We start from the raw sequence: 27,436 nt of genomic DNA, 5'->3' as shown, positions 1-27,436 counted from the left end.
GGGGGGGCTCCAGATATTCCCTTGCTCTCAGTGTACAGAACACAGTTGACAGCAACAATACTGACAACCTGACATCAACATGTCACAGACATTAAAAACACATATAGCTCATTTATGGTGCAGAGATTCTCGATTATTTATCGAATACGTATGCCTAAATGCAAATCTAAAATATGCATAACTAGTTCATATATATATACAGTATATGTAAGGTATGTATGTATGGCTGCTTGTGAACTTTCTGTTTTATTTTATGCCATGTCAGCTCAGTCCCTGCTGCCACCTCCTCTCCTATCAGCTGCTCCGATCGGCCATCCTGGCGTGCACTGCTCTGTAGCAGGGAGGAGCTGGATCAGGCTGTGAGGAGGGCGTGATGACTCTGCAGTGATATTTCCTGCTTCCTGATACTGGATTTGTAAAAATCTTGAATCGAGAGCGAGTCAGCACAAATTATTTTTTCTGCAGACATCACAGTGCATTGCAGTCTTTTTTTTCCTGCTTGGTGGCTGATCTAAAGTATACAGTGATAGATGAGCAGACTGGGTTACTGCATAAAAACTCCTGAGGCAGCTGGCACAAGAAGTACTGCTGGGCCTTTGAGATTCTGCATCTCAGAAGTCTGAATGTTTTCCAGAATTATATTTTTTAAAATTATATGAAACAGCAACATAGTTTTAGCTTGCTCAAAAATGTATTGTACTTAGTTTGTTTTCTTTACATGAGATAAAATGTCAAAGTGTTGTTTGATGCCATCACTGTTCCTTTTAATGACGTTAAAATATGTTTAATATATGTTCACTCTTGTTACTAAGACTTGAATCATGCTGTTTGGTCAGTTTGTCATTTATCATGATTTTAATTACTTGTGACGACTTAAAGATTTCATATTTTGGTTATTGATTAATTATTGTTCTACGCTTGCTAACTTGCTAAGCTGATTAAGTGGTTGATTGAATATCTTAAATAACCAACAACAAACTTGCAGATGATGTAGTGTGAATGTCTTTGAAACATGTCATCTTAATCAATCATAATGTGTTTACACTGTTTCAATAAAAATCTTTACCAGTCAAACTATTTTCAGCTGAAACTGTCAGAAGGGTTTTTTTTTACTTTAAAAGGATTTTAGTGGGCGCAGAATCAAATAATAGACACGGACACGAATATTGTAAACTCAAGCTCTTTTAATTTATGGAAAAAAAACAACAACATTTAAACTACATTCCGATTCGAAACAGGGAAACAAAAATAATATCCCTGCATGGACAAAACTGGGCAGACTTAAAAATTAAGTGTTATTTTAAGTACTTTAAGTACACTTTTTGTTACTATGTGACCTCCAAATGAGAACAGTCACTCACATGGGACAGAAGTGGTGGGACTAATCAATACTTGCGGGCCAGTACAGACAGCTGTGGGTGGGTCCCTGCTCACCTGGACCCTCACTGCAGCAGGCAGTCGTCTAGCTGATGGTGGATTCTGCTCTGCACAAGCTCGGGGCCCAGTTATACAGGGCTTCCTCATCTGAATCAGAGAGGATGAGGCTGCTTGTCTTTGGCTCCTTTGTGGTGGCATCTTTACACTGTACCTGCAGCAGGGCCTCAAGGCTGGTATAAACCTCTTTTCACTCTCCCCTTGCAAGACACTTTAATATAAGGGGCTACGGCTCCTTCAAATCTGTTTCGGTCTTTCCTATACAACTTACCATTCATTTCAGATTCATTATTCTCAAAGGCAGCTTCTAAATGTGTCTCAGAAATATTAAAATGAGCTACTGAAAAATCTGTTCTGGAGAATCTGGGAGTAGTATAGTATATAGAAGTATACAGTTGGCCATTTACAAACAGACCAAGCATAAAAGCTACAAATGACAAAATTACTGACGTCTGACGGTTTGACAATTCATTTATCATATTTAAGGACGGCAATATCACCTCTGTCTCTGGCCACTCTCAGCTGTGGTAACAGTAATTTTCTCTTCTTCCTGATGGACTCTGAAACATCTTCATTGATGTAAAGACTGTAAAACTTTCTTTCGAATGAAAGGATTAATTGTCTCTTTTTACATCTGTCCACAATCTGCCAGCTCGTCCATTCTACTTGTATGGACCGAGTCTGTGAGCGCGTTCAATTTCAATGCCGTCACTGGCCAGGCCCAGCTTCTTCTTCTGCAAGTGTCGGACTTTATCCTCCGATGTTTCCCAAGTTTCTGCTTTTTCTTCTATTAATCCTCCACTACGTCCTCCATCCATCCTCCTCAACTGATTTTCTAAACATCTTGGTTGTTAACTCTTTGTTTTTCTCGTGCATGCTGCTGACCGCTGATTCAAACTCATTCAGTTTGCTTTTCACACACTTCTCTTCAGTTTGCAGCTCATCAACAGCACCATCATTCCTTCAGAATGCTGTCCAACCTCTTGTTAGTTCTATCTATGATTTGAATTTGACAAATGGCTTGAAGCTATCTTGCTGTTGATGAGTCAGATCCTCACGTTGCTGTTCCAGCATAGCTTTTAGCGTGCAAACACTGACATAGCTGTCATCCTCTACCGTTAGCGCCTTAGCGGCCTTCGGGGGCATAGTTGTTAGACAGTTTCGCCTCCCCTACCAAGATCTCTGTTTCAATCCCAAATTGTGGAATGCTGCAACGTGTTTTGCATTTAGATAGTACTGTAAGGTTGAAGTGCTTCGGTTGTATGCAAGCTCCATTTTGCACAATTTGCACAAAACCACGCTTTTATCAAGGCTTTGGTCAGGTAGTCTTTTGAAATGAAATTAGCCTCAGATCAGTTCAAGCAACATGCTTTCTTCTGATTCTTTGTAGCTCTGATGTGTGCATCAGTGTAATCAGTATACCAGGAAATCTTGCATTGACAAAAGTTCCCCTTTGCTTGGAATGCAAAGTGCGATTAAATTTTTTCAAATTAATTAATCGCAATTAACGCATTAAATTCCCAACCCTAGTATTTAATAAAAATAAGATTAAAACAAAAATTGTATTGTTCATACATAAAAGTGATTGTTCAGTTTCAGTATTTCTTTTTCTTTAAAAAATTGAAAATGTCTCATTTTGATGAAAATTAATTCAAAATTTAATTCAATTTTTCAATTTTATTTATAAACATTATAACATAAAATGAATTCGTCATTCATTTAAATTGTCTTCAGTGATTTTAATATGTGCGGTTGTCAGAATGAGGACACTGCATACTTCCTGTGGGAGCAGAGGATTCAGCTGAAATGAGTGTAAGAAAGTACTACTTTGTTTTGCTTTCAGTTAACTCTCCCTCTTTGGTTTCATGTGGTTAGGCAGTGGACTCACAACCAGTGTTGGGTAAGTTACTTTAAATTAGTAACTTAGTTACATTACCAGTTACTTCCATCAAAAGTAACTCAGTTACTTCAAGTTACTCATTACTTTCAAAGTAACTAGTTACTAGGCAAAGTAACTTTGGTTTTACTCAGACTTCTCTTGTTAATGTGTTGCTCTGTAACTGGATACTCAGCCAGACTGCCAGTCTTCTTGCTTACTTGCCACAAGTGCACTGTGCCACCTACCAATAGAAAGGAAAATAATGTGCATATTTCCACGAGAGAAATCCCACGCCTGGACCGTCGTTGACCGCCGCCATGATTCTAGCCTACGTCACAGCGTCATGTGCGCTTTTACATCCAACACAAAAACTGCAGTCGTGGTGCTTTGATTGTACTCAGAACTCAGAAATTCTGCCTTCTGAATAGGAAGATGTAGGTAACACCAGACTGCAGATGAGCTGCATACAGGGCTGGACTGGGACAAAAAAAAATGCCCGGGCATTTTGACTAGAGACTGGCCCACCATTATAGGAAAAATCATAAAGCCTTTGAATGAAAACAAACGCTGTTGTGACAGTGATGTTCACTGTTCTGATGGTATATATGCATCAATCTATCAATCGTTTGTTGTAAGATTCAGATAATTATTTTTTAAAAGCTAGACATTTTAAATGAGAATAAGAAAGAAAAGTATTTCTTTGTGCCCCCCTCTCCCTGTTAATGCCCTACCTGCCCCCCTGGCAACACTTTGCTAGACCCGCCCCTGCACAGTTACCAGCTGTCAGCTACCTAAAAAAGGATCCTGGTGTTATTTGTCTCTCAGAAACAGTTCATAACTTCAACTCATTCATGTCACCTAAAAGGTAAACCTGTTTCTCCATCACAGCTCTGATGATCCAGTAAGGACATCTCCTGGTTTCATCTTCATGTTTCCCTCTCACCAGATAACCAAACCAACATCATGACCAGCAGCTTTACAGCTGTGGCTCCAGCAAACATCAGCTGATACTAGAAATTAATATTAAATAAATTCTAACAACAGCTGATCAAGCTTAAACGTGCTGCTGTTGTTTAGCGCGACATCCGCTGGTTTCCTCTTTCTGGCAAAGTGGGCGATAAACAAACAAGAGAGAAAAGCCGATCAGCTGATTATTGATCAGTTTCATGATTGAAGTAGAAACGAGGAGAGGGAGGGAGAGAATGAGAGAAGAAGAGGCAGCTGTGCAGAAAGCACAGAATAACTCCAGCTTTGTGTCTTTTTCATTGTAGCTGAAGTCCGGGACAAACTGTTCCTTTTCACCTCAATACGAAACGCGTAATATTTTCTCTGAATACAGACGATTCCGTTTTTTACGGGACTGGTTGGCAACTCTAATAATTAACCTTATGAACAAAATAAAGTTCAACATCAGTAACATCATAGCACCCACCCAGCTGTATAGAAACTCCGTCATGCTAGCTAGCACGCAGTACGAAAAAGTCAGCACTAACGAAAATAAACTCCACCTAAACTTGGTTTATATCTGACCCAGATAGACTGCAGGTCATAACTTCTTACCTGAAGTTCAGTTCACCTGACACTCGGACCGGCGGCCGCTTCGGGTCTCTCCTCCTGCCTCCCCTTTCCCTCATCCACCTGCTGGCCTCCACCACTTGCTAATGTTACTGAATCTGTGGAAGCTCCACGATAGCCACCACACGAAGAACGAATAACGAGCCTATCTAAATCCCAGTAACGACTAACGCTGTTCCTGATTTTGGCATAATAACTAGTTACCGTGCTCGTTACCACAATAATAACGTAGTTACTGTAACGCGTTACTTAATAACGCGTTAGTCCCAACACTGCTCACAACAGTAACTATCATCACTGCAGAAGAAGCCAGCTCAAGAGGAAGACAAGCATGTGAATAGCTTAAGTGCTTTCATAAACCATAGTGATATTAACATAAAGTGTAGTATGATAATATTACTAATGAAATGTTATAATAAAAATAACCTCACATTCACATAAACAGTTTAACCTGCTAGTAAGTGGTGTCAGTGTCTTCATCACAGTATGTGGGACACAGTTTGTGACAGAGAGCGGTACAGTACATGCTTCCTGTCTCGTGGTTGCACTGCACTACAGACTAGTCAAAAGTCATCAGTGTCTGAACATGGCCAGTAAACAGTTTAGTAATGCTGGTATCATTTACAAACTGGGAGGGGAAGTTTGTAGTGACCAACATCACTGTCTCCTCCAGTGGTGATAGGCCGAGTGTTCAGATGTAATTTAATACTATTACTTGAGTACTTTCCTGTGCAAAATGAATATATTTGTATTTTAAGCATCTCTGTGTTGTTCTACTTTTAACTTGTACTCTGGATGGCTGTACTGCATTTGGAGGCCAGTATTTTACTTTGCTTTAGTTCAAAGCTTTGATTACTTACTATTTTACATATTTCATAATGGGTAAAATTATTGAAATCATCTCTAGCTGATAGACATATTAAAGGAGTAACAATTAATAATCCCAATCCTATTAAAAAAAAATCTAATGCATAATATTCTGCCTTTGACTTTTAATAAATACTTAGCAGGTAATAAATAAATTATTTAATAAATAAAAGCAGGTAAAATTAGGTATTCAATTAAAAAACATGTTTAAACTCTTGTTCAACCCATTTTAATTCATCTACATAAAAGAACAAATCTTCACTTGATCCTGAAAATCATGTTGGTGTTTCTACATAAATGGTCCACACTGTTTTCACACTGCTTTATTCTTTTCTTTTTTCTTTCTTTTTTTCTTTTTTTTAATTCGGATGGCCCATTTAAAAAAAACAAAACATTGATATATCTCTGACCTACATAATGAGTGAGTCACTTTGATGGATTTAGCAGAAATGACAAATGTGTCAAGTACTGGTAAGGTGCTGGTGTGGTTCCCACGAGTTTGAGTGAAGGCAAATGAGCTATAATGCAGATCAAACCACAAGCAACTGCAATGGAAATTCAAAGAAAAAGAAAACTGGTTTCATGCTGGAAACCACAGTTGTTCACAGGTGTCAGGCTGCAGGCTATTTGTTTCCTCAGTAAATTCTCACCTTTTATCAAACATGCAGTCACAACGAATCATGTAGTGATCCAGTCTGTTAAAATACTGCCATCTATTCTCTGCATCATGTCCCATCATGTCTTATTTGAAAATGATTTTGTGTGGATGTGCAGACCACCGTTCCCTGTTTATATATGACTCGGCCTGCGGTTGTCCTATTTCTCTGCATGGGATGAATCTATCAGAGGTTCTGGAATTACACATGTTTCGAATTTTCAACTCTCTATTTTCTTTTTGTTATATGAAATTTTACCAGCTAGTTTTACTGGTCTGCTGTTGTCTGTATCTAAGGTAATCAATGGACACAGTTGATGAGGTAACATTTACTTCTCAAACTCTGTTTGATAATGAGGATGACGACCATTATAGATATAATTAGGCAAAGAAAAGGGAAATTAGCTTTTTCAGTTATATACATAGATATTTAAAACAAATACCAAAAATTCAGTAGATGTAAAAGCCAAATCTTTGTCTCGGTCAATGTAACAGTGAGAGCTGGGGGTGTGTGACTGGGAGGAACTGCTGGGCCAATCTAAACCCAAGTGGTGTTCTGTTATTAGATTTGTTAGACTGTGCTAATCATGATTTATGCAAATGTCAGCATAAATGCACTTGGCTACAGGACATCAAAGGTTGTAGGTCAATGATCAATTTTGAAATTGCACCATTGGATATTCGCTGGACATTCAGGTGAACAGAGGAGGTGAGCTCTGCCATATTGAAGCACTTGGTGGTCAGCTGGACCAGGAGTCAAATAGGAAGGCTGGTGAACCCAAGCCTGTAGCGAGGCTTTACTTTGAGCAGAGGCTCAGTCCAACAAACAGCATTCCAACACTAAGTGTGAGCGGGTCATGTTCTTCATCTCCATTTCTGTGGCTGCTGTACTGAGTTGTGGCCATTTCTACTTTAGTGAGTTGGAATGTTTTTGGATGTTTTATACCTCATGAAGGTGAGTTGGAACAAAACACTGAGACTAATAAAATAGTGATAAGTAAGTCAACGTGCAGAGTTTTTTTCTTACTATGCATCTCTCACACATTCAGGAGTGCAGAGATTTTGAATCGGTTGTCCTCTTCACTTATTTAAATAGTTAAGACAAATTCACAACAACAGTCAACTGTTGTGTTTTATATTGTAAGGCAAAGACCAACGATAATGCAGAGAAAACCACAACAATCAGTCGACCCCATGAGCAAACACTTGGTGACAGTTTCAGTAAAAATCATCCATTTTAACAGAAGGAACCTTCGGCGAAACCAGGCTCAGAGAGGCGCAACCATCTGCTCTGATTGGTTGGGGGTGAGGGGAGGAAGAAAGGACAAAAGCAACACACCCAGAGATCAAAATTATTTTTAATCATTATCAATGATTAATTATTTAATACAAACTGCATCATAGTAAGCCACCAGCAGCCTACATCTATTGCAGCAGAACTAAGAGAGGGTTAATGGACACCTGATCCAGGCCTGACTATAAGATTTATCAAAAAGGAAAGTTTGAAGCCTAATTTTAAATGTAGAGATCCAAGGTCTCCCGAATCCAAACTGGAAGCTGGTTCCACAGAAGAGGGGCCTGAAAACTGAAGGCTCTCCCTCCCACTCTACTTTTAAATACTCTAGGAACAACAAGTTCAACAAGATAATACAGGAGATATAATAATGGATTGGATTTATACAGCGCTTTTCAAGGCACCCAAAGCGCTTTACAATTCCACTATTCATTCACTCTCACATTTACACACTGGTGGAGGAAAGCTACGGTTGTAGCCACAGCTGCCCTGGGGCAGACTGACAGAAGCGGCCCCTTTCGGCCCGCCAGTAGGCAGTAGGGTAAAGTGTCTTGCCCAAGGACACAATGACCAGGACAGAGAGCCTCTGTTGGGAAGCGCGGTTACAGATGCGCTTCCCAACCCCCTGAGCCACGGTCGCCCACATATGGGATGTATGCTCTCTCTCTGTGGTCCCTGTCAGGACTCTTGCTGCAGCATTTTGGATCAGACTTTACTGTATCTGGACAGTTTCACTGATATTTGCATTGATTTGTTTCTTTCTCCCTTCATGTAGTTATTCTTATTTTCTCTCTTCCACACCAAACATGAACACCAAGTCTTAAGTCTCACACCAGTACTACAGACAACAGTAAATGAATGCACATCTCACTACGATTCATGTTTCGTGTTTTGTTTGTTTTGTTTGTTAGTTTTTTACACTAGCAGTGGTGGGTGGTGAGAATGTGTCAACTGAAGTCACACCCCGAAGAAAGACTTGGTTTCCTGTTGGTTCAGCTGTATCAGGATCAAAGTGACTTAGTTCTGTAGATTACAACCTGCCATATGTGCAGAGTTTTAAACATCTGCTGAAGTTTTCTAAAACAAGGAGCTACATCTACACCTGTCAGCCACACAAACACCTCTGAGCTGTAAAATAAGTCAAAGGTGAGTTGTTGTTGTTTTTGTCTCAATGCATACAATTATATTCATTTTGTACATGCAGTCAACTAATCTGGTGTTTAACATGATTAAACCTGCTAATGTTCTTCAGCAATCTATTCTGACTCTCTCTGAATGGTACAGTTACCTTTAAAGTATTTTCATGACTTGGTGCCTCTTGTACCTTTGACTGATGGTTCAAATGTACCTGTTGGTCTTTGAATGATGTGTCAAAACAGTAAAACAGTATATGGTGCACAAATGAAACTGAAGCGCTACAGAGGTCAGAGATGCAACAGGCACAAGATTTGAAAAAAAGGTGTTATGGTGGTGCAGTGGTTAGCACCGCTGCCTCATATTAACAAGGTTACTAGTTAAACTAGTGATTCTAAATCAGCTTTGGCTGTAAAATGTTCTAGAAGCATAAACATAAAAGAGCTTCATGAAGGTATTGTTAAAACTGCTCTGAGTGGGCAGTAAAGCTAGAGAAATATTCTGTATTTATGCTATATATACAAATGAGTATATTAAAGTTGCACCTGCATGGACAATCACCCACAATGTAGCTCATTGTGAGATTAAACCTAGACCATTCAACGGGAGGGAAATTATGACGACCGCCGAGCAGCCATTTGCCCCCCTCCCCCAGTTTGTAATTTGAAAGTACAAACTGGTTTTCAAAGTGTTAATTAATACTGAACTTATATTTATTGTTATAAATGGAAAGTAAGAGGATGTTTTTGACGATACAGCAGTGAGAGGTTCAGAACGTTCATGCCACTTTTCATTTTTGATAAAAATATATTTAAATCATTGTGGCTGCTATGTTGTCATGTCTTTAGTAAAACAGGACTTGATGTGGTCTTTTTCCAATAACAAGTGTTGTAAATTCTAAAAGATAGACTTTCCCTCCTCTGAAACATTAAGGACTCACATTAACATCCTTTTATTAATGTCAGATAGCTTGTTCTAAATGTATCCACAGTCCTAAATTTGCTATAGATACTTATGAGGGAATTCTTGGCACAGGTCAGAATTGACCTAAACTGTGCAATATTGTGTATAGGCAGAAAATATGAACTGTATGTAAGTTTCAAACAAAAGCTTTGTGAGCCTCTGCACCATGCATGCCTTCATTCCCTCAAATCCTAAATTCGGACATCCAATTAAGGCGAGCAGCATGTTCTATTCAAATAAATTGCTACAGGTATAAAACGAAGTGTAATTTAGTGCAGTAATTACTCCTGGCTCATAATTTTTTGAATGACAGATTTATACTAAATTCTGTTAACTCTGGTTTACTGTGTAATACTTTCCTGCTTTGTTTATTGTACATTTAAAATGCTGCAAAAAATATAAAAAAGCCGAAATTATTGGCTTTTTTTGACATGCCTGTATTTAGAATCTTTTATGAAACAGTTCCTATGTGTATACAGGTATGCTCATAATGTGTTGAATTAAGACACTAATTTTGTAGTTTTGCCTGTGTACACCACCTCAGCAGATTTTAAATGAAGCAGTTAAGATGTGATTAAAGTAAAAACAAGCTTAAATTCAAAAGCTTTTAATAAATACAAGTTCTTAGTAAATTATAAGGAATAACAACCGTTTTTATAAACAGAGTAACAAAATTAACAAACATAGTTTTTAAATATAAGCATTGTTTTTAATACTTGGATGAATATCATTTGCAGTCGATGACTTCCTGAAGTCTAGAAGCCATGAATATCACAAAACAGGCCTACGCCTTGATTTAAAAATGAGGATAATATATTATTAAAAAAACAAACAACAATAGTAGCTGAATTAAAAGATTTGAGCACCACGGTCAACTGCAAATATCTAGAGTATCAATGTAAATATTACAAAACGCATTAAACTTTCTAAATTCAGTCAGTTATGGGATGTTTCATACATGCTACCCTGAAAATGGTGTAACCGGCACCTGCTCAACTTCCCTGTTTGATTAAACCACACAGCAGGAGTGGGCATCCTCTCTAATCAAGGCTTTCCATGTCAATGTGCAAAAGGATTGAAACACTTCCTAATACAGAACACTACCCAGCTAACAGGGGAGCACTGAGGGAACATTGTCCATTCAGGTAAATGTTCAATTAAAAAAACAGACGTTCTGAGAAATTTCACCGTTTACAGCGCTTCTCCCACTCACAGCCACCTTCCAGCTGTTTCTGCTCCCAGGAAATTTAGCTGTGTTAAGTTACCAGGATCACTATTACAGACTAAATGCCTTATCCAGGGGCGGATCTAGAGAAATTTTCTTAGGGTGGCATGAGGGTGGCAAGGAAGTCAAATGGGGTGTCTTTTTTTTTTCAAACACATATGCAGGTGGTTACATATGGTTAAAATGATTCAAATGCAGTAAGTATACACGTTTTTCATATAAATATAGTCTATAACTAATTATTTCTGTAGCCCATATAATTAAACACTTTAGTTACATAACACATGCAAATTTTGATTTTATGTACTGTATAGTCCAGCGGTCCCCAACCTTTTTTTGCGCCACGGACCGGTTTATGCCCGACAATATTTTCACGGACCGGCCTTTAAGGTGTCGCGGATAAATACAACAAAATAAAACTAGTACCAGTACCGAAAAAAAGAAGATTTATTCATAACACACGTGAAAAGACCCAGGAAAACCGAGTTAACGATAAAAACGATAACAAAATAACGCTGAAAACCGATAAAAACCCTGAAAACTATACATTTCACACCTGAGCCTCAACTCTCGCGGCCCGGTACCAAACGACTCACGGACCGGTACCGGTCCGAGGCCCGGGGGTTGGGGACCGCTGGTATAGCCTATATAATAAATGAATAAATATGTAGCCCAATAAGTATAAAATCCAGAAAGCAACAGAACATGGGGTGGTTGCTTTACAAACACAATTCTAACTTCAGTTTCACACTTTTTTTATTAGAAAAAAAACGAATACATGCTTAAATTTACACAAAATGTCAGAAAACCTAACTTTTCATGACTAACTTTGTTAGGTTAACCCTCTGAGATACAAAATAACAAAATATAAATTGACATTTTTGACTCCTTTTGATTTTACATTTGTATTTCATCCTCAAATTGTTTCATTGTATTTATTTTTTCCTGCCTTGTTTTCCTGCATCATTCTTTTCAGCTCAACCTCTTGTGTCTGAATTTAGTTGTTTTTTTCATTGACATACTGTATTAACACAACTGATCTGAAATCACACAAAAAACATAAAATCCTAGTAGTTATTTTTTTACTGTCAAAACACAGACATGTTGAGTAAATAATTTTTATAACTTGAAATGCAAATATAAATTGTACATTTTGAAAACTTGTGCACACATTTTGTAAACATATACAACTATCCATCCATCCATCCATCCATTCGCTTCCGCTTATCCTTTTCAGGGTCGCGGGGGGTGCTGGAGCCTATCCCAGCTGTCATAGGGCGAGAGGCGGGGTACACCCTGGACAGGTCGCCAGTCTGTCGCAGGGCCATATATAACTATTTATCTGAAAATGCAGCCATACATCTGGCATTTTTAAAATTTGGCTACAACCATTTAAAAATACTACTATAAACTAAAATGAAAGAACAATCACGGTGTCACAATAAGATGCCCCACAAACTTCTTGTGCCAGTAAAAAAAAATGTCCGCCACAAGAGGAAACAGACAGGTAGCAACCTAACACTATGCAATAAATTCAGTTTTAGAATTTAGATTCACTGTAAACTGTAACTGCACTCAAAGTGTTAATGCTATCTTATTTTAACAAACAACACTGTCATATGCAAAACTAGGGTGGCACCCCATGCCACCCTTCTAGATCCGCCCCTGACCTTATCTAATACCTTAAAAACACGTGGTTTCACACATCTTACTACATTTTTACAATTAATTTGTCATCTTAATTTGTTGCTTATTGTTGCGGCAGACATTCGCACCTTTTGATTAATTTATTTATTAAACATTTTTTTCCTTTAGCAAGTTCCACTGTTGTGTATGTGAGGCACTGTTTAAATTCTCTACAAGCACAAAGATTGTGGAGTACATACATCATTAAGCACTCTCAGCACACTACTCGCTTAACAAGTATGCTCTCAGAAGTGGAAGAGAAGCTTAATTACAAAGAAAGAAAAGAAAGAAAACGGGATTTCCAACACTGTTCATACCAAATCAAAAACACTGCAGTTTCCTGCCTTCATGACACATTTACACAGTGAAATTTGTACTTCTGTGGTTCCTCTACATTGACTGGAGGACGAACCTGAGCCGGGACAAATGATGGCAAAAGATGGCACTTGGAACAAAAAACAATGACGTCACAGTTACCTACAGTCACCTTGTGGTTAGCCAGAGAACCAACGCCATCTATAAGAAAGACAAAGGGAAATTCATTGAAACAAAACATTTTTACAGAAAAGTAGTTTTACTATTTTCAGGTCATTAAAGTCTGTGGTTGAAACAGATATTTCTAATGTTTGTCAGTGACTCAGTCCCAGCAGATTTATAAACCCTTTCTTAATAATATAGCTGCTTTATGGTTGGGTGGTTTCCAGAGACGTGTCCCAATTCTATCCAACCGAACACAAACTCTAAATAAATGCAGGTGCAGTATTTTTATACAATAAAGGAATGTATTTGTCAGTAGCAGGTAATCATATGTAGCACTGATCACATGACTAATCAGCCTATAATAGTTATTACGCAAAAACTATTTAAATGCACATGTCAGTAGCATAGTGTTGCTATGACAATGAGGAAGAAGAGTAGCCCTTTATTTTCATTGTACATGTAAAACAAAATTATGGGTGCTCCGAGGGAACTGTGCAGGAATAAAACATAAATAGTAAGACAGAAATATATACAATCAAGACCAGTATATAAAAAACTAGAGCCTGCTGCTTAACTCACAGAATGATTGAAATTTCCTACTCCAGGGTGGGTAGGAAGATATATTAAACACAGCAAACTATATCGCACAACATCCAGGTGCGAGTGGTTGCTGGATGAGAATGGTTGTAGCTGGATCTCTGCAGTGCTGCTCCCACACTGACAGAAGTAATGGAAAAGGATGTTCTGTGCTTCAAATGAAGAAATATTGAAATCTTTCAATCAAATGAGCTATTTTAAAACACAAGATTATTTCATAGCATTATTACATTTATCTCTTATATTTGCATATTTATTAATTTTTTTCTCTTTCAGTAAGTTTCCAGAATCATTTCAGTTTTTATTATTAAAAACATTTGACTTTAGTTTGCTTTTAGTTTTAGCATTAGTTATATTTTTCATACGTTTTGTTTTTTGTCAGAAGCAAATATCTGAGCTGATCTTGAGTAGTGGCCGTGCGCGGTCTCTTATCTGCATCTCTTTTTGGACCTCAGCTTCTTTCAGATCATCTGGCTCATTCTCAAACCCTCATAAACCGCATGCACTTATGCATGTGTTGTACTGCTCGCTTTCCATGCTCTACTTTGTTTAGAAATTATTCTGGTGTTTCCACTTTGACTGTTTGTGGTTTACTGATATGCGTCACATTTTGTGAAATGCTTGAATTCAGACGCTGAGGTTTTGTGTGTTTCAGTTCAGTTGGTTTCTTGAGTTGGTCAGGTGTTTTCCAAAAACCTGATTACAGATTTATCCAGGTCTGTTGGTATGGATAGCAGTGGCCCTCTTTATTGAATGCAAAATTGATATTAAAAACCCACCGTATTACCAGGTGGACATACTAGCCTGTATTAGAGGTTCTGTACAAAGGACTTTTAGGTGACTGTTAAGATTTAGTGCTGTATGAATAACATTGAACCGAATATAACTGCACAGGCATTTAAAGGATGCATGTGGTTCCTCCTCTCAGCTGTTTATACACCAGGAAATAGTCTGTGCACAGTCTTATAGTCTTTCTCATAAAGGATTCCAATGAGTTGCCTGTTGTTGGCAGTCACCGATGAATACCACTATAGTTTACTTTAAAAAGGACAATTTCCCAAATAGTTGTTAAACTTTTCCCCCATCTTGCTTAGCTGTAACAATTTTTTTAGAATAGGTAAAAGAAAAATGGCTCAACGTGACCAGCAGCAAAACACTTGCAGAGTCCAAACAAATGCAGATGTTGATGGATTGTCATACACTTACTTCCGCATGTATAAGCCACATAAGTGCACTGTCAGTGTGGTCCCTTTAGTATTTGTACTAAGTAAAACGCCATGTATGGCAAACAAATCTGATCTCCAACTGATGAGGGATCTACAGGCATTTCTTCTACTTTCCATTCAAAAATGTGCAAATGATGGTTATGACATGAACCTTTCCTCTCTTGCTTCACAGGATTAAACAAAGGAGGTAAACTAATCCCTGTGTGTCACCATCCTGGGTTACTTGACCCAGTGTTTTGAGTTTTCTTGTTTTTTGATGTCATTTTGTATTATGTTTCATGTTTAAGTCCTCTTTGGTAGTCTTAAGTTCATTCTCTAGTGTCTAGGTCTCTAGTGCAGAGGGGGGAGGGGCCTTGGTTACGCTCGCAGTAGCACAGGAACAGAGCGGGAGTTAAAGAGAGAGAAAGAGAGCCAGGGACAACAACGTCACATCAGAAGAGTATAGTAATCATCCACAACTATTTTCATTTGTGGATGATAAAGCATTCAGAAAGTTTATTCATGCAGTGAATCCTATGTATGTAATTCCAAGCAGGAAAACACTCTCCCAAAAAACCATCCCAGGCCTATGTGACAGAGAATGTGCATCTTCTTTGCATCTTTTCATTTATATTTTATTGTGTTGTGGTTTGCAGTGTTTTGTGTTGTTTTGGAGTTTGTACGTGCTTTGTCTGTAGGGGCCACCGTAAATATACTTGTATTTATTCACTCCACATAAAATGTAATAAATAAAAAAAAAATTTAATAAATAAATTATAAAATACAAAAACCAAGTATTTACATTTCAACTTTTAACTATTTAAATTTTCAGCTTTTTCCTTTTAAACAAATTTAAAGTGAAACAACACAAAACACTGCAAACCACAACACAATTAAATATAAATTAAAGTGTGAGAGTGTTTTCCTGCTTGGAATTGCATACATAGGATTCACTGCATGAATAAACCTTCTGAATCCTTTATCATTTGCAACTGAAAATAATTGTGGATGATCAACACGGATGATTACTATACCTTTCTAATGTGACTATGTTGTCCCTGGCTCTCTTTCTCTCTGTGCTTTGTCTCCAGGATCCACCGTTTAGATTTATATGTTTGTTTTTACATTAGTAATAATAATGGATTGCATTCATAAAGCGCTTTTCGAGACCCTCAAAGTGCTTTACAATGCCACTGTTCATTCACTCTCACATTCACACACTGGTGGAGGCAGCTACAGTTGCAGCCACAGCTGCCCTGAGGCAGACTGACAGAAGCGAGGCTGCCATATCACGCCATCGACCCCTCTGGCAAACACCAGTAGGCGGCAGATAAAGTGTCTTGCCCAAGGACACAATGACCAAGACAGACAGAGCTGGGGATCGAACCAGCAACCTTCTGGTTACAAGATAAGCTTCCCAACCCGGAATTCCTTTTGTGCATAATTTCATATTGTTGTTGATAATAAATTAATTAAAGCAACAAAACAACCTGAAGAGCCAGTTGGGAGCCGAAAGAGCCGGTTCACTAAAAAGAGCCTGAGTTCCCATCACTAGATGTGTGTAATTTGCCCCAACTGTGTTCCCCATGAGTTTCCTGTTCCCTCGTCATTCCCTGTGTATTAAGGTCTTTTGTTTTCTTCTGTCCAGCCTTGCGATCTCCCTCATTCATGGCTGTGTGTTTCCCAGTGTGCCTCTTCATTTACTAGTTCACAGACATGCCCCAGTATAGTTTGGTATCATTTCCCTTGTGTCAGCAATAAAGCTGCTTTTGAGTTTACATTTCGCCTCCGTGAAGTCTGTGTTTGGGTCCTTTCCTGCCTGCACACAGCCGTTCTGTGACACTGTGCTACTTGTGATGTCACATAAAACTGAATTAAATTTCACTTCCTTTTCATAAAAGGTGTGATACCTCCTAATAAAGAATTGTTCAGCTGAAGGTTAATCCTTTTTGCTAAGCACAATATGAATATAAATCATATTAAAGGCAGAACTACAGTCAGTGGCATATGCAGACACTTTAGAACAAAGTGCATCGTTGTGGAGATGGCACCACCTGTGCTGTGATTTCTTCTACAGGCGTTATAAAGCACAGCACAGTGTCTCAGTCAACAAAGAACTAAATGCATCTGTGCTGGGCTGCAGTGGGTTCCTCTGCAAATGTTCTGAAAAGAAATGCAGACATGCAGCCCGACCCTATAGCTGTGTTAGACAGATATGTGTGCATAGTCTTGAAAACCTGTTAACATTCTGTCATCATTGATGATACACTTTACTTCATCTAAAATTTCAAGGCACTCCTCAAATATCTTTTTCTTGTTGTTGTTGTGGTCAGTGTCCCTTTAAAGGCTTCCTTTCATAGTTCATATTTGTCATAGCTTAAATGTTTTAATAAGCAAATCTTGTATGTGTTCCTTTAAATATCCTTGCAGCACTCTGTGGCTGATAAAGTCCTTCTGTGCCGTCTTCAGTTCTGCAGTGTCTGCGTGTCATTGTCTTCCTCATAATACCATTTTTTGTATTTCAGTGGAATATTTTTTAGTCTGTAACAACTGATAAACTCTAACAGTGGTCTCCCTCTCTGTCTACAGTTACACAAACTGTAACTGTTTACGTAACTTCATCTCTGCAGGATGAAGGTGTGGATAGGAGTCACCCTGCTGATAGCAGTCGCTATTCTGCTTGTGATGAGTCAACTGCTGCCCTGGCCCTTTCACTGTAAGCTGCCTTTATACAACATAATACAATACAACTTTATTTATATAGCACATTTAAAAAACCAACAGTACACCAACGCCCTTTACAATAGAAACAGGGAAATTAAGACATGATTAAATAAAATGCTCTTTAACAAAGTACCACATATGTCAGCAGGTTGAAGGCACTAATTACACTAGAATAAAAGGGAATATAAGAACAAACTTACTAAGAACAGATATATATAACTAAAAGATAAGTACATAGATAAAAATGGAGCCAAATATAAAATGAGGACACTAACTAGAATTTGAACTTTGCTGTTGTGTGCAGTCCTTTCAGATTCATTTTGCAGAGCTGGCATTTGTGACCCCATAACTAAAAAGTGACAGCAGTCAAGTCAGGTTAAGACCCAGCAATTCATTTTTGTCTTCTGTGTAGGACATGAATCCGAGACCTCTATGTCATTCACCTTTTACACAATCTATTTCAGTCCTATCGTACTGTCAAGAGGACATGCTGGGTTTTCTATCAATGCCACATTTGTGGGGGTTACAGAGAACATGAACCTTCTTTCCAGGATGATGGGAGAACTGTAAATAAAGGATGGCTCGTTCTGTAATCAGTCAAGTGTTCAAAAATGAACTTTTTTAATTTAGTTGAGTAAATTTTGAAAAAATTCCAGGTTGTGTATAAAATATTTTAAACATTTTGTGTGTCTTTAGTACACAACAATGACACGGTGCAGAGAATTTACATCGGCTCCATGGGAATCAGCAACCAGCGATTCCTGCAAGAGCATGAAGACCCCAGCAGCTCAGAGTTTACTCAGCTGGCCACTCAAGTCAGCCAACAGGTGAGACCTAACAGACTCACAGCATATATGCTTTATGACACGTTATGGACTTCATGATGATTCCAGTTTTTATCTTGTGAAGAAAGAATTATTCAGGAAACAAAGAAGAGTAGTATGAAATATACACACCTGTCATAAAAGTGAGAAAGAGCAGCATCACAAAGTGCTTTAATGCAGACGGTTTCCTTTTCAGTGAGTTCTTTATATTTGACCATTTTGAACAACAGTGAGGAATTTCCAACTGAATGGACATTTTTATACCCAAATTTGAGGCAGCACACTGTCACAAGTCAGAAATTAATCAAGCATAACATTCAACCACTAAAACACCAACAAAAGTAAATAACAGTAATTTAGCATCTCAATGACATAAAAAATGGCATTAAGATGAAAAAATATAGAATTTTATTAAAGAGCCTGCTGATACTGGTTGATTAACCACGGGGGAAACATAAAAAATAATTTGGGTAATTACCGATGCTGCTAATTCGGGGCAACTGCGGCATAAACCTTAGGGTGGATGGTGGCCAAATAAATCTGTTAAGCACTATAAAAGCATTTATTGTGAGATTACAACAATCCTAAAGTTCTATTCTCATACAGTTTCATAAATTGGCCTGTAAAATCAACTCTAAGAAATTCAAAAAGTCTGGAGTTCTAAGTCTCTGTTGTGACATTTGGGTCAGAATTTGGTGTAAAACAACAGGAAACCATGGCTCCATCTTGCCTTCTGTCAACACTTCAGGCTGCTGGTGCTATAATGATGTGGGGGATATTTTCTTGATACACCTTGGACCACTTCGTACCAACTGGACATCATTTAAACACCACAGCCTGTCTGAGGATTGTTACAGTCTCTTTATGACTACAGTGTACCTACCTTCTGATGCTTCCATAAAGATAACGCGCCATGCCATCCTGTCGATTTGGATCAAAATGACTGCTTGCTATGAATCTGTATTGTAATCTTGATGTTATCACAAACCTGTGGCTTCCTCTGTTGTGTGTTTCTGTCTTTGTTGAGGCAATTAAAGGAAGTCACTGCAATGATGTGTGACTTTTTTCTCTTTCAGCTCAAACTGATTTACTCCAAAAACTCAGTGCTGGGCAAATACTTCAACCGCAACTCCGTCCAGGCCTTCAGGTACTGTGAAATAGAAACTTGACTGTGCCTGTCAGTTGGCCATGGTGTCATGCTGACTGCTAAGTGTTGTGTGTTTGTCATTTGTTCACTGTGATCAGCTTATCTAGTTAAAGATGTTAGGGTGCTGAATCAACAGTCAGTTCTTGAAGTTAATGTTTCCTAAGATGGATTAGAGTCAGTGCAACTCTGACATGTATCAAGATGTTATGGTTATGACTGCACTTCCAGAACAGCTGGTCTGTTGCTTGCTCCTGATATCCAGTAGTTCGTTCTGACCAAAAGGTCAAAGGAAGGACAATCACTGCTGTGTGCCCGGGGCTCAGTAATGCTCAGAGGCATGCGTAGATACATTATACACAAAAGTATTGAGACATCAATACATTACAGCTACAGGAGTGCCTTGGCCATGGAAAACCTATGCCATGTAGCCCCACCCAGTTTCTGTGCTGGTTATACATGCAAAAGTTTATGAATCTGCAGATGATTTGATCTTCTTCCTCCTAGCATTATTGCCACTCTGCCGGATCCGCTTTTCTGCAAAGCTGCCTTCATTCAGCACGATCAAGGGCATCGTTCAGGTTGGCACCTATCTTCTTCACGTCATCTTTGATTCTATCCATCCATCACCTTTTAGTCTGCCCCTTGATCGCCGGCCTTGGGGGCTGAGTCGCAGTGCTGTTCTTGCCACTGAGTTTTTATCACTTCTGACCATGTGCCCATACCATCGCAGTCGCGCTCCTTGCATCTTCTCTGTGATCGGTGTGATGCCCAGCCGCTTTCGGATGCTGATGTTCATGATGTGGTCCCATCGTGTCAGGCCCAGGCACCATCGCAGCAACCGCATTTCCATTGTGGGAAGGGCCTGCTCGTGCGTTGCGGTTGCCGGCCAACATTCGGATCCATCAAGGGCCACAGGGCGCACTACACTCTTGTAGATATTTCACTTGAGGCGGTCGGGGATTCGTCGGTCACACAGAACACCAGTGACTTAGCGCCACTTCATCCAGGCCACATTAATCCTGGCTTGTACTTCTGGCAGGATGCTGCCATCGTTGCTGATCATCAATCCGAGGTACTTGAAGTGAGACACCTTCGCCAGATCTTTTCCATCAACGCTGATGTTCCGGTTGGTTTGGGGGCCGGCTTCTAAGTACTCAGTCTTGTTAGTGTTCAACCTCAGCCCGTCACTCAGGTGTGTCTTCCATTGCTAAGTTTGGCATTGCAGCTCCATTTGGGATTCTGCAGAGTATGATTGGTTTTAATGTGGTGGATTGGTTTGTACCTAAAATACTAAACTCTCTTGTTCAGTGGGGCACTTTAAAAATAAAGTCTGTATAAATCCTCTCTGTGTTTTGTGGAGCAGTGAGGGTGACAGCGGGGACAACAGCATTGTGGTGTATTATGAGTCGGAGTTTGATGTCCCCGTCCCTGAACAGACCACTGTGGATGAAGCCATTGAATCTCTGGAGCCTCCAGCAGAAAGTGAATGGAGCCAACAGGGACAAGGGCTGCTGAAACCCAGTGACACCCTGAACATCAGCAGCATCATCTCACAAGGTTTGACAGCTCACAAATTTATGAAGTTCAGTTTTCCACAGGTTTTTTCATCGTTTGTTACCAACTTTATTGCCAAACAAATCCTACATCTAGTGACTGAAAGAACAAGATCATACAAAGTGAGCTTCCTTCGGAGGGTGGCTGGCCTCTCCCTTGGTGATAGGGTGAGAAGTTCAGCCATCCGGGAGGGGCTCAGAGTAGAGCCGCTGCTCCTCCACATTGAAAGGAGCCAGCTGAGGTGGTTTAGGCATCTGACAAGGATGCCTCCTGGGCGAGGTGCCCCGAACATGTCCGACGTGAAGGATGCCCCAGGGCAGACCCAGGACACGCTGGAGAGATTATATCTCTCGGCTGGCCTGGGAATGCCGTGGTGTTCCCCCGGATAAGCTGGAGGAGGTGGCTGGGGAGAGGGAGGTCTGGACTTCTCTGCTTAGGCTGCTGCCTCCACAACCCATTCCCGGATAAGCAGAAGAAGATGGATGGATGGATCCTACATCTTTTCAATAAATTTGCCATAATTGAGATAATGTGAAATCATTGAGAAATCCAAAACTGAGTAAGAAAGAATGCAATTGTTAAGAGAAAAAATGATCAAACACGATAATTGTTGTGCTTGTAATGCTTCATAAATATGAATCATAAGTATTATACTTACAAGCATCATTGGTATCTTTTGATAAGGAGAGTCTCAATGTAAGCACGGCAACCTACATCCATAGACCTTGAACAACAATACAGTCTTGTGTACAAGATAGTGCTGTTCAATGTGGTTTTGGCTGTTAAACTGTTTGGCACTGCATGTTTGAATGCAAAAGTGAGTTACTTCTCACAGCGTGCTCAGATCTGACAAGTGAAAATACACCAGGGAAGCTACATTCAGCATATGCAGTCCATATATTTTGATGACGATGAGCTGGGAAGCAAAATTCGCTTTCTTGCAAGAAGAATAATGGCCTACTAATGCCTCCTAGTAAATTAGTAAAACTACTAAATTTGATAAATGTAAAGTTTGACACAAGCAACTACGTAAAAAAAAAATGAGACTGTGTACACTTTGCATGAAGCATGCTATATACTCAGTAAACTGCAATGTTTGTTTTGCACTTACAGCACTTAGGCAGTATGTGTGCCTTGAAGTTAATTGTGTTTAGTGGAGCCTCAGACAAGAGCACTCAGCGAGGACACTGTATTAACTTAATGGGGTGAGGTGGAAAGTTCTCACCCCTTGCATGGTTGTGAGAGTCAAGAAGGTTGTATGCAGTATATTAGCAGGTGAAATACTCACAGTGTCACATGGACTAGACAGCGCCATCTTTCCATCCACATTAGACTGTGATTTTACTACTGGTGGGGTAAAAGTTCTAACACTTATAACTTCTGTCACAGTCAATGTTTTCCTGGCCTGTCAAATTGTGTTGTGCTTATATAAACATGATGACATTTTAATGAAGGGCTGATATTCACTTCAGTTAAATTCAATTTCATTTAATGCACAACAATCGCCTCAAGACACTTTATATTGTAAGGTAAGGACCTAAAATAAAACAGAGAAAACAAAGAAAACCCCAACAATCATATGACCCCCTATGAGCAAATGGTTTGTTGACAGTGGGAAAGGAAAACTCCCTATTTACAGGAAGAAACCTCCAGCAGAACCAGGCTCAGGGAGGGGCGGGGCCATCGGCCTAGGCCGGTTGAGGGTGAGTGGATGAAGATAGAAGGAGCTTAGAGATATTGCAGCATAACTAAGGGAGGATTCAGGGTCACCTGGTCCAGCCCTAACTATATGCTTTAGCAAAAAGGAAAGTTTGAAGCCTAATCTTGAAAGTAGAGATAGTGTCTGTCTCCTGAATCCAAACTGGAAGCTGGTTCCACAGAAGAGGGGCCTGAAAACTGAAGGCTCTGCCTCCCATTCTACTTTTAAAAACTCTAGGAACAACAGGCCTGCAGTGTGAGAGCAAAGTGCTGTAATAGGGTGATATGGTACTACAAGGTCATTAAGATACGATGGGGCCTGATTATTTAAGACAGGGTTTTCAATTTTATTCTAGATTTAACAAGGAGCTAATATAGGAGAAATCTGCTCTCTCTTTCTAGTCCCTGTCAGGACTCTTGCTGCAGCATTTTGGATTAGCTGAAGGCTTTTCAGGGAGTTTTTAGGACTTTCTGATTATAAGATAAAATCATCTGGCCTAGAAATAATAAATGCATGAACTAGTTTTTCAGCATCACTTTGAGATTTAATGAATTAATAATAGAGATATTGTGCAAATAAAGGAGTCTTAGATATTTTTTGATATGCACATTCAAGGACATGTCCTGGTCAAAAAAGGTTCCTCACAGTGCTACTGGAGGCCAAAGTAATAGCATCCAGAGTAAGAATCTGGTTAGACACCATATTTCTAAGCTTTTCAGGACCGAGTACAATAACCTCAGTTTTATCTGAATTAAGAAGCAGAAAGTTAGCGGCCATCCAGGTCTTTATGTCTTTAAGACATTCCTGCAGTTTAACTCATTGGTGTGTGTTATCTGGCTTCATGGACAGATAGAGCTGGGTGTCATCTGCACAGCAGTGTAAATGTATGCTATGTCTTCTAATGATACTGCCTAAGGGAAGCATGTATAATGTAAACAGAATTGGTCCTAGCACTGAACCCTGTGGAACTCCATAATTAACCTCAGTGTGTGAAGAGGACTCTCCATTTACATGCACAAACTGGAGTCTATTAGATAGATATGATACAAACCACTGCAGCACAGTACCTGTAATACCTACAGCATGTTCTAATCACGGTAATAATATTTTATGGTTAACAGTATCGAACGCTGCACTGAGGTCTAGCACAACCACACAGATGAGTCCACTGTCAGAGGCCATAAGAGGATGATTTGTAACCTTCACTAAAGCTGTTTCTGTGCTGTGATGAGCTCTGAAACCTGAAACTTAATTAATGGTAGGACTTCCCTGAGCAGTCTTGTAGGGATGGTTTGGAGGAAGTAATTACTGAAGTTAACTCAGAAAGATCAATTGAATAAAAAGACTCTAAATAATTACCAATGGTAGTGAAATTAGCTGTAGATAATGTTACATCTGTAAAATGGTTACAAGTCATTTATTTTTTCAAATGGCCACAATTTTAACAGGAGGAGAGAAGAAGCAGAGAGGTGTTTAGGACTGCAAAGTTTATTATCTATGTGATTTACTAATACATTTATCTTTGTGTTTACAGTTATAGATCCACGCTTGATCAGGTCCAAATTAACTAGTGAGTACTGGGTTTTCTTCAAGCATTTCTAAATGTAAAGCTTAAATTTTGTTAAAATAAATTGAAAACAGATTTAAGTTGCCTCAAAATGTAAAAGAGTCTATTTATTTAGGTGAATATGTTACAAAGCATAAGACCTTCATATCCTGTTGCGCAGTAACAATGATGCAATGTTACTTTTGTTAACATATTTTTAGAGAGGAAGTTCTTCAACATCCATGTCAGGAATCGTGGAATTGTGCATTCTCCGGGGTTTCCAGACTATCCTTATCCTCCAAATGCCAACTTCCAGTGGAGGCTTCGGGCGGAACCCGGCCACCGAGTTAGGCTCGACTTTCACACTCTGATCTTGGAGGACGACTGTCAGCGCGACTTCATCAAAGCCTATGATTCGCTGGCTCCCATAGAGAAACGTGCTCTGACAGAGTGAGACAAATAATCCCTCTCCCAGAATTTAAACTGTCAGTTATCTCAAAGTTTCTGTTTGTTGCCTGAGTAGACTGAATGTTTGGGTTTTTAGGTCAGAAAAAATAAGACATTTAAAGATTTATGTATGTCCATATTAACTGAAGGTCTTGCGTTTGGTGACCTCTGTGTGTTTGACGTTTCACCTTATTATAGGGATGCACAGATGTACCATGCAGGCCAGATGCATGAAACATGCACAAATTTTTTAATTGATGGAATTATAACATTCACAATGAAGTAGATGTGTTTGGAAATTAAATGCAAACTTCTTTAATTCCTGTTTAACTTACGTAAAAAGACAATTATAAAAAAACACAACAAAACCATGTATAAACCTTGTCTAAACTATATGGGATAGCTGTGTATTTTTAAAACACCAGTCTTTTACTATAAATTCCAGTGTTGTCCAATGTCCAAGAAGAGGAATTTTGTTCACACACATCCTTTATGCATCCAGCCCCAGGACTGTGGTATCTCTGCTGTGTGTTATCAGAAATAAAACAGGCTTTTCAGGCTTCTGTAAAGTTCCTCTTTAAAGGTTAACCTTTCTGTCTCTGTGTTCTTTTCTCAGACAGTGTGGGAATCCTCAAAAGTCATTGTCCTTCTTCTCTTCTGGAAACGTCATGTTACTGACGCTGGTCACAAATGAGAAGGAAAACTTCCCTGGTTTTGAAGCAAGCTACTCCCAGATTCCTTTGGCTAAACGAAGTAAATTCAGATACAATTTGTATTGTTTTGTTTGTTTTCTTTTTAAAAACAAATATTTTCACTGGGAATATGTGACTAAAATGCATATAACAACGGTTTCCATTTATATAGCGCTTTACAATTGCACTATTCATTCACACACTGGTGGAGGCAGCTACAGTTGTAGCCACAGCTGCCCTGGGGCAGACTGACAGAAGCGAGGCTGCCATATCGCACCATCGGCCCCTCTGGCCATCACCAGTACGCGGTAGGTGAAGTGTCTTGCCCAAGGACACAACGACCGAGACTGTCCGAGCCGGGGCTCGAACCGGCAACCTTCCGATCACAAGACGAACTGCCAACTCTTGAGCCACGATCGCCCATATGTCACATATGTGAAATGTGAAAAGTACAGACAGTAATTTTTTGAAGGTATTTAGCAGCGTCTATAAGGAAACTTAAAGAAATCCTGATGCTTTTCTTTCCAAGCTCCATAGACCAGAGAAAAGCAGATATTCATTTGTATCTAACACTGATCTGAGGTCTAGCAGGACAAGCACAGAGATGAGTCCATTCTCAGAGGCCATAAGAGGATGATTTGTAACCTTCTTGCATTTGCGCAATATCTCTACAGTTAAATGTCCAGTCTGCTCACCTTGTGCTGTAATGCTATGTAATGATCTTCAACAAAATCAACAAGCAACATGCTGACCACTAAGTTTAACTCAAACTCCTCTTAGGTGTCACCCAGCATTTCATTGTGGACTTCAACCCAACTGATTGCTAAGATATTTTTCTCTTTAAAAAAAAAAGTTTGACTGAAGGACTGCAGCAATTTCTAAAGTAGGTAGAAACCAGGTAAATAGATTAACTGATTTTTTTTTTGTCTTATCAGCTTGTCCAGGAATGTTCCAGTGCAGCAATAACAAGTGCGTCAGCAAGAGTTTTCAATGTGACGGCTGGGACCATTGTGGTGACAACAGCGATGAAATCAACTGCAGTGAGTCCATCAAACTTCTCATTGTCTAAAGTCTAAAAAGAGTTAAAGAAGGATTAGCACCAAATGTGGATTTGTTTTTTACTGAGATAAATATGCATCTACAGTATAACGGTCACTGTCAAAAGCAAAAAACAACATAATGACTACTAAGTTTAAGTTTTGACTTGTTCCACATCTCAAGCAGGATTTCACTGATGAGTACTGACTTCAACCCAAGTGATCGCTAAGATGATTTTTTTTCCTTTTTAAAATGAATGTTTACATGAAAAAGTAACAGATTTTCTGAACCAGGTAAATAGATAAACTGATTTTTTTTTTTTGTCTTTTCAGCTTGTACAGGAATGTTCCAGTGCAACAATAGCAGGTGCCTTAGCAAGACTTCTCAATGTGACGGCTGGGACGATTGTGGGGACAACAGTGATGAAATCAACTGCAGTGAGTCCATCAAACTTCTCTTTTTGTGAAGTCTAAAAAGAAGGTTTAGCAGCAAATGTGGACTAAATCTCAACTAGAAATTTTTTAAGAAGAACTGGCAGTCACACTCAGTCTATCTAAGTCCGTTCTTTACTATCCCATCTTTTGGAGTGTCAGCTTAGATACTTCTAAGATACAATATTAAAAAAGTCCATATAAACCAAAATAATGCCTGTGTCACGAGTTGGATCGCTATGGCGACAACACAGATAAAGAAAACTGTATGAAGACCAGCAGAAATTGAAATTATTCTGCTTTGGGCGATCGTGGCTCAAGAGTTGGCAGTTCGTCTTGT

At 39.2% G+C, this 27,436-nt stretch overlaps 2 protein-coding genes across 5 annotated transcripts in view; both read left to right on the top strand.

Annotated features, from left to right (window-relative positions):
• LOC102312326 (suppressor of tumorigenicity 14 protein) overlaps positions 1 to 1,089 on the top strand; it is a 26,558-nt gene extending 25,469 nt beyond the window's left edge. For all 3 annotated transcript variants that reach the window (XM_042224460.1, XM_042224462.1, XM_042224461.1), the window contains one exon: positions 266 to 1,089. In XM_042224460.1, coding sequence (XP_042080394.1) covers positions 266 to 363 — 98 coding nt within the window. In that variant the 3' untranslated portion in view covers positions 364 to 1,089. The remainder of the gene's footprint in view (positions 1 to 265) is intronic.
• Positions 1,090 to 8,722: 7,633 nt separating this feature from the next.
• LOC106633390 (suppressor of tumorigenicity 14 protein-like) overlaps positions 8,723 to 27,436 on the top strand; it is a 23,447-nt gene continuing 4,733 nt past the window's right edge. Inside the window, exons 1-9 of one of the 2 annotated variants that reach the window (XM_042224464.1) lie at positions 8,723 to 8,850; positions 17,625 to 17,710; positions 18,415 to 18,545; positions 19,619 to 19,689; positions 21,053 to 21,246; positions 24,477 to 24,512; positions 24,710 to 24,938; positions 25,552 to 25,688; positions 26,563 to 26,667. In XM_042224464.1, the coding sequence (XP_042080398.1) occupies positions 17,626 to 17,710; positions 18,415 to 18,545; positions 19,619 to 19,689; positions 21,053 to 21,246; positions 24,477 to 24,512; positions 24,710 to 24,938; positions 25,552 to 25,688; positions 26,563 to 26,667 (988 nt within the window). In that variant the 5' untranslated portion in view covers positions 8,723 to 8,850; position 17,625. Of the gene's footprint in view, positions 8,851 to 17,583; positions 17,711 to 18,414; positions 18,546 to 19,618; positions 19,690 to 21,052; positions 21,247 to 24,476; positions 24,513 to 24,709; positions 24,939 to 25,551; positions 25,689 to 26,562; positions 26,668 to 27,436 lie in introns of both variants that reach the window. The other variant, XM_042224463.1, reaches the window with a different exon arrangement.

The sequence above is a fragment of the Haplochromis burtoni genome, unplaced genomic scaffold (genome assembly GCF_018398535.1).
Source record: "Haplochromis burtoni strain Fernald_Lab_line unplaced genomic scaffold, NCSU_Asbu1 Contig_138, whole genome shotgun sequence".
NCBI lineage: Eukaryota > Metazoa > Chordata > Actinopteri > Cichliformes > Cichlidae > Haplochromis > Haplochromis burtoni.
Note: the sequence above shows the minus strand (reverse complement) of the source record. Positions and strands in the feature narration are given on the sequence as shown.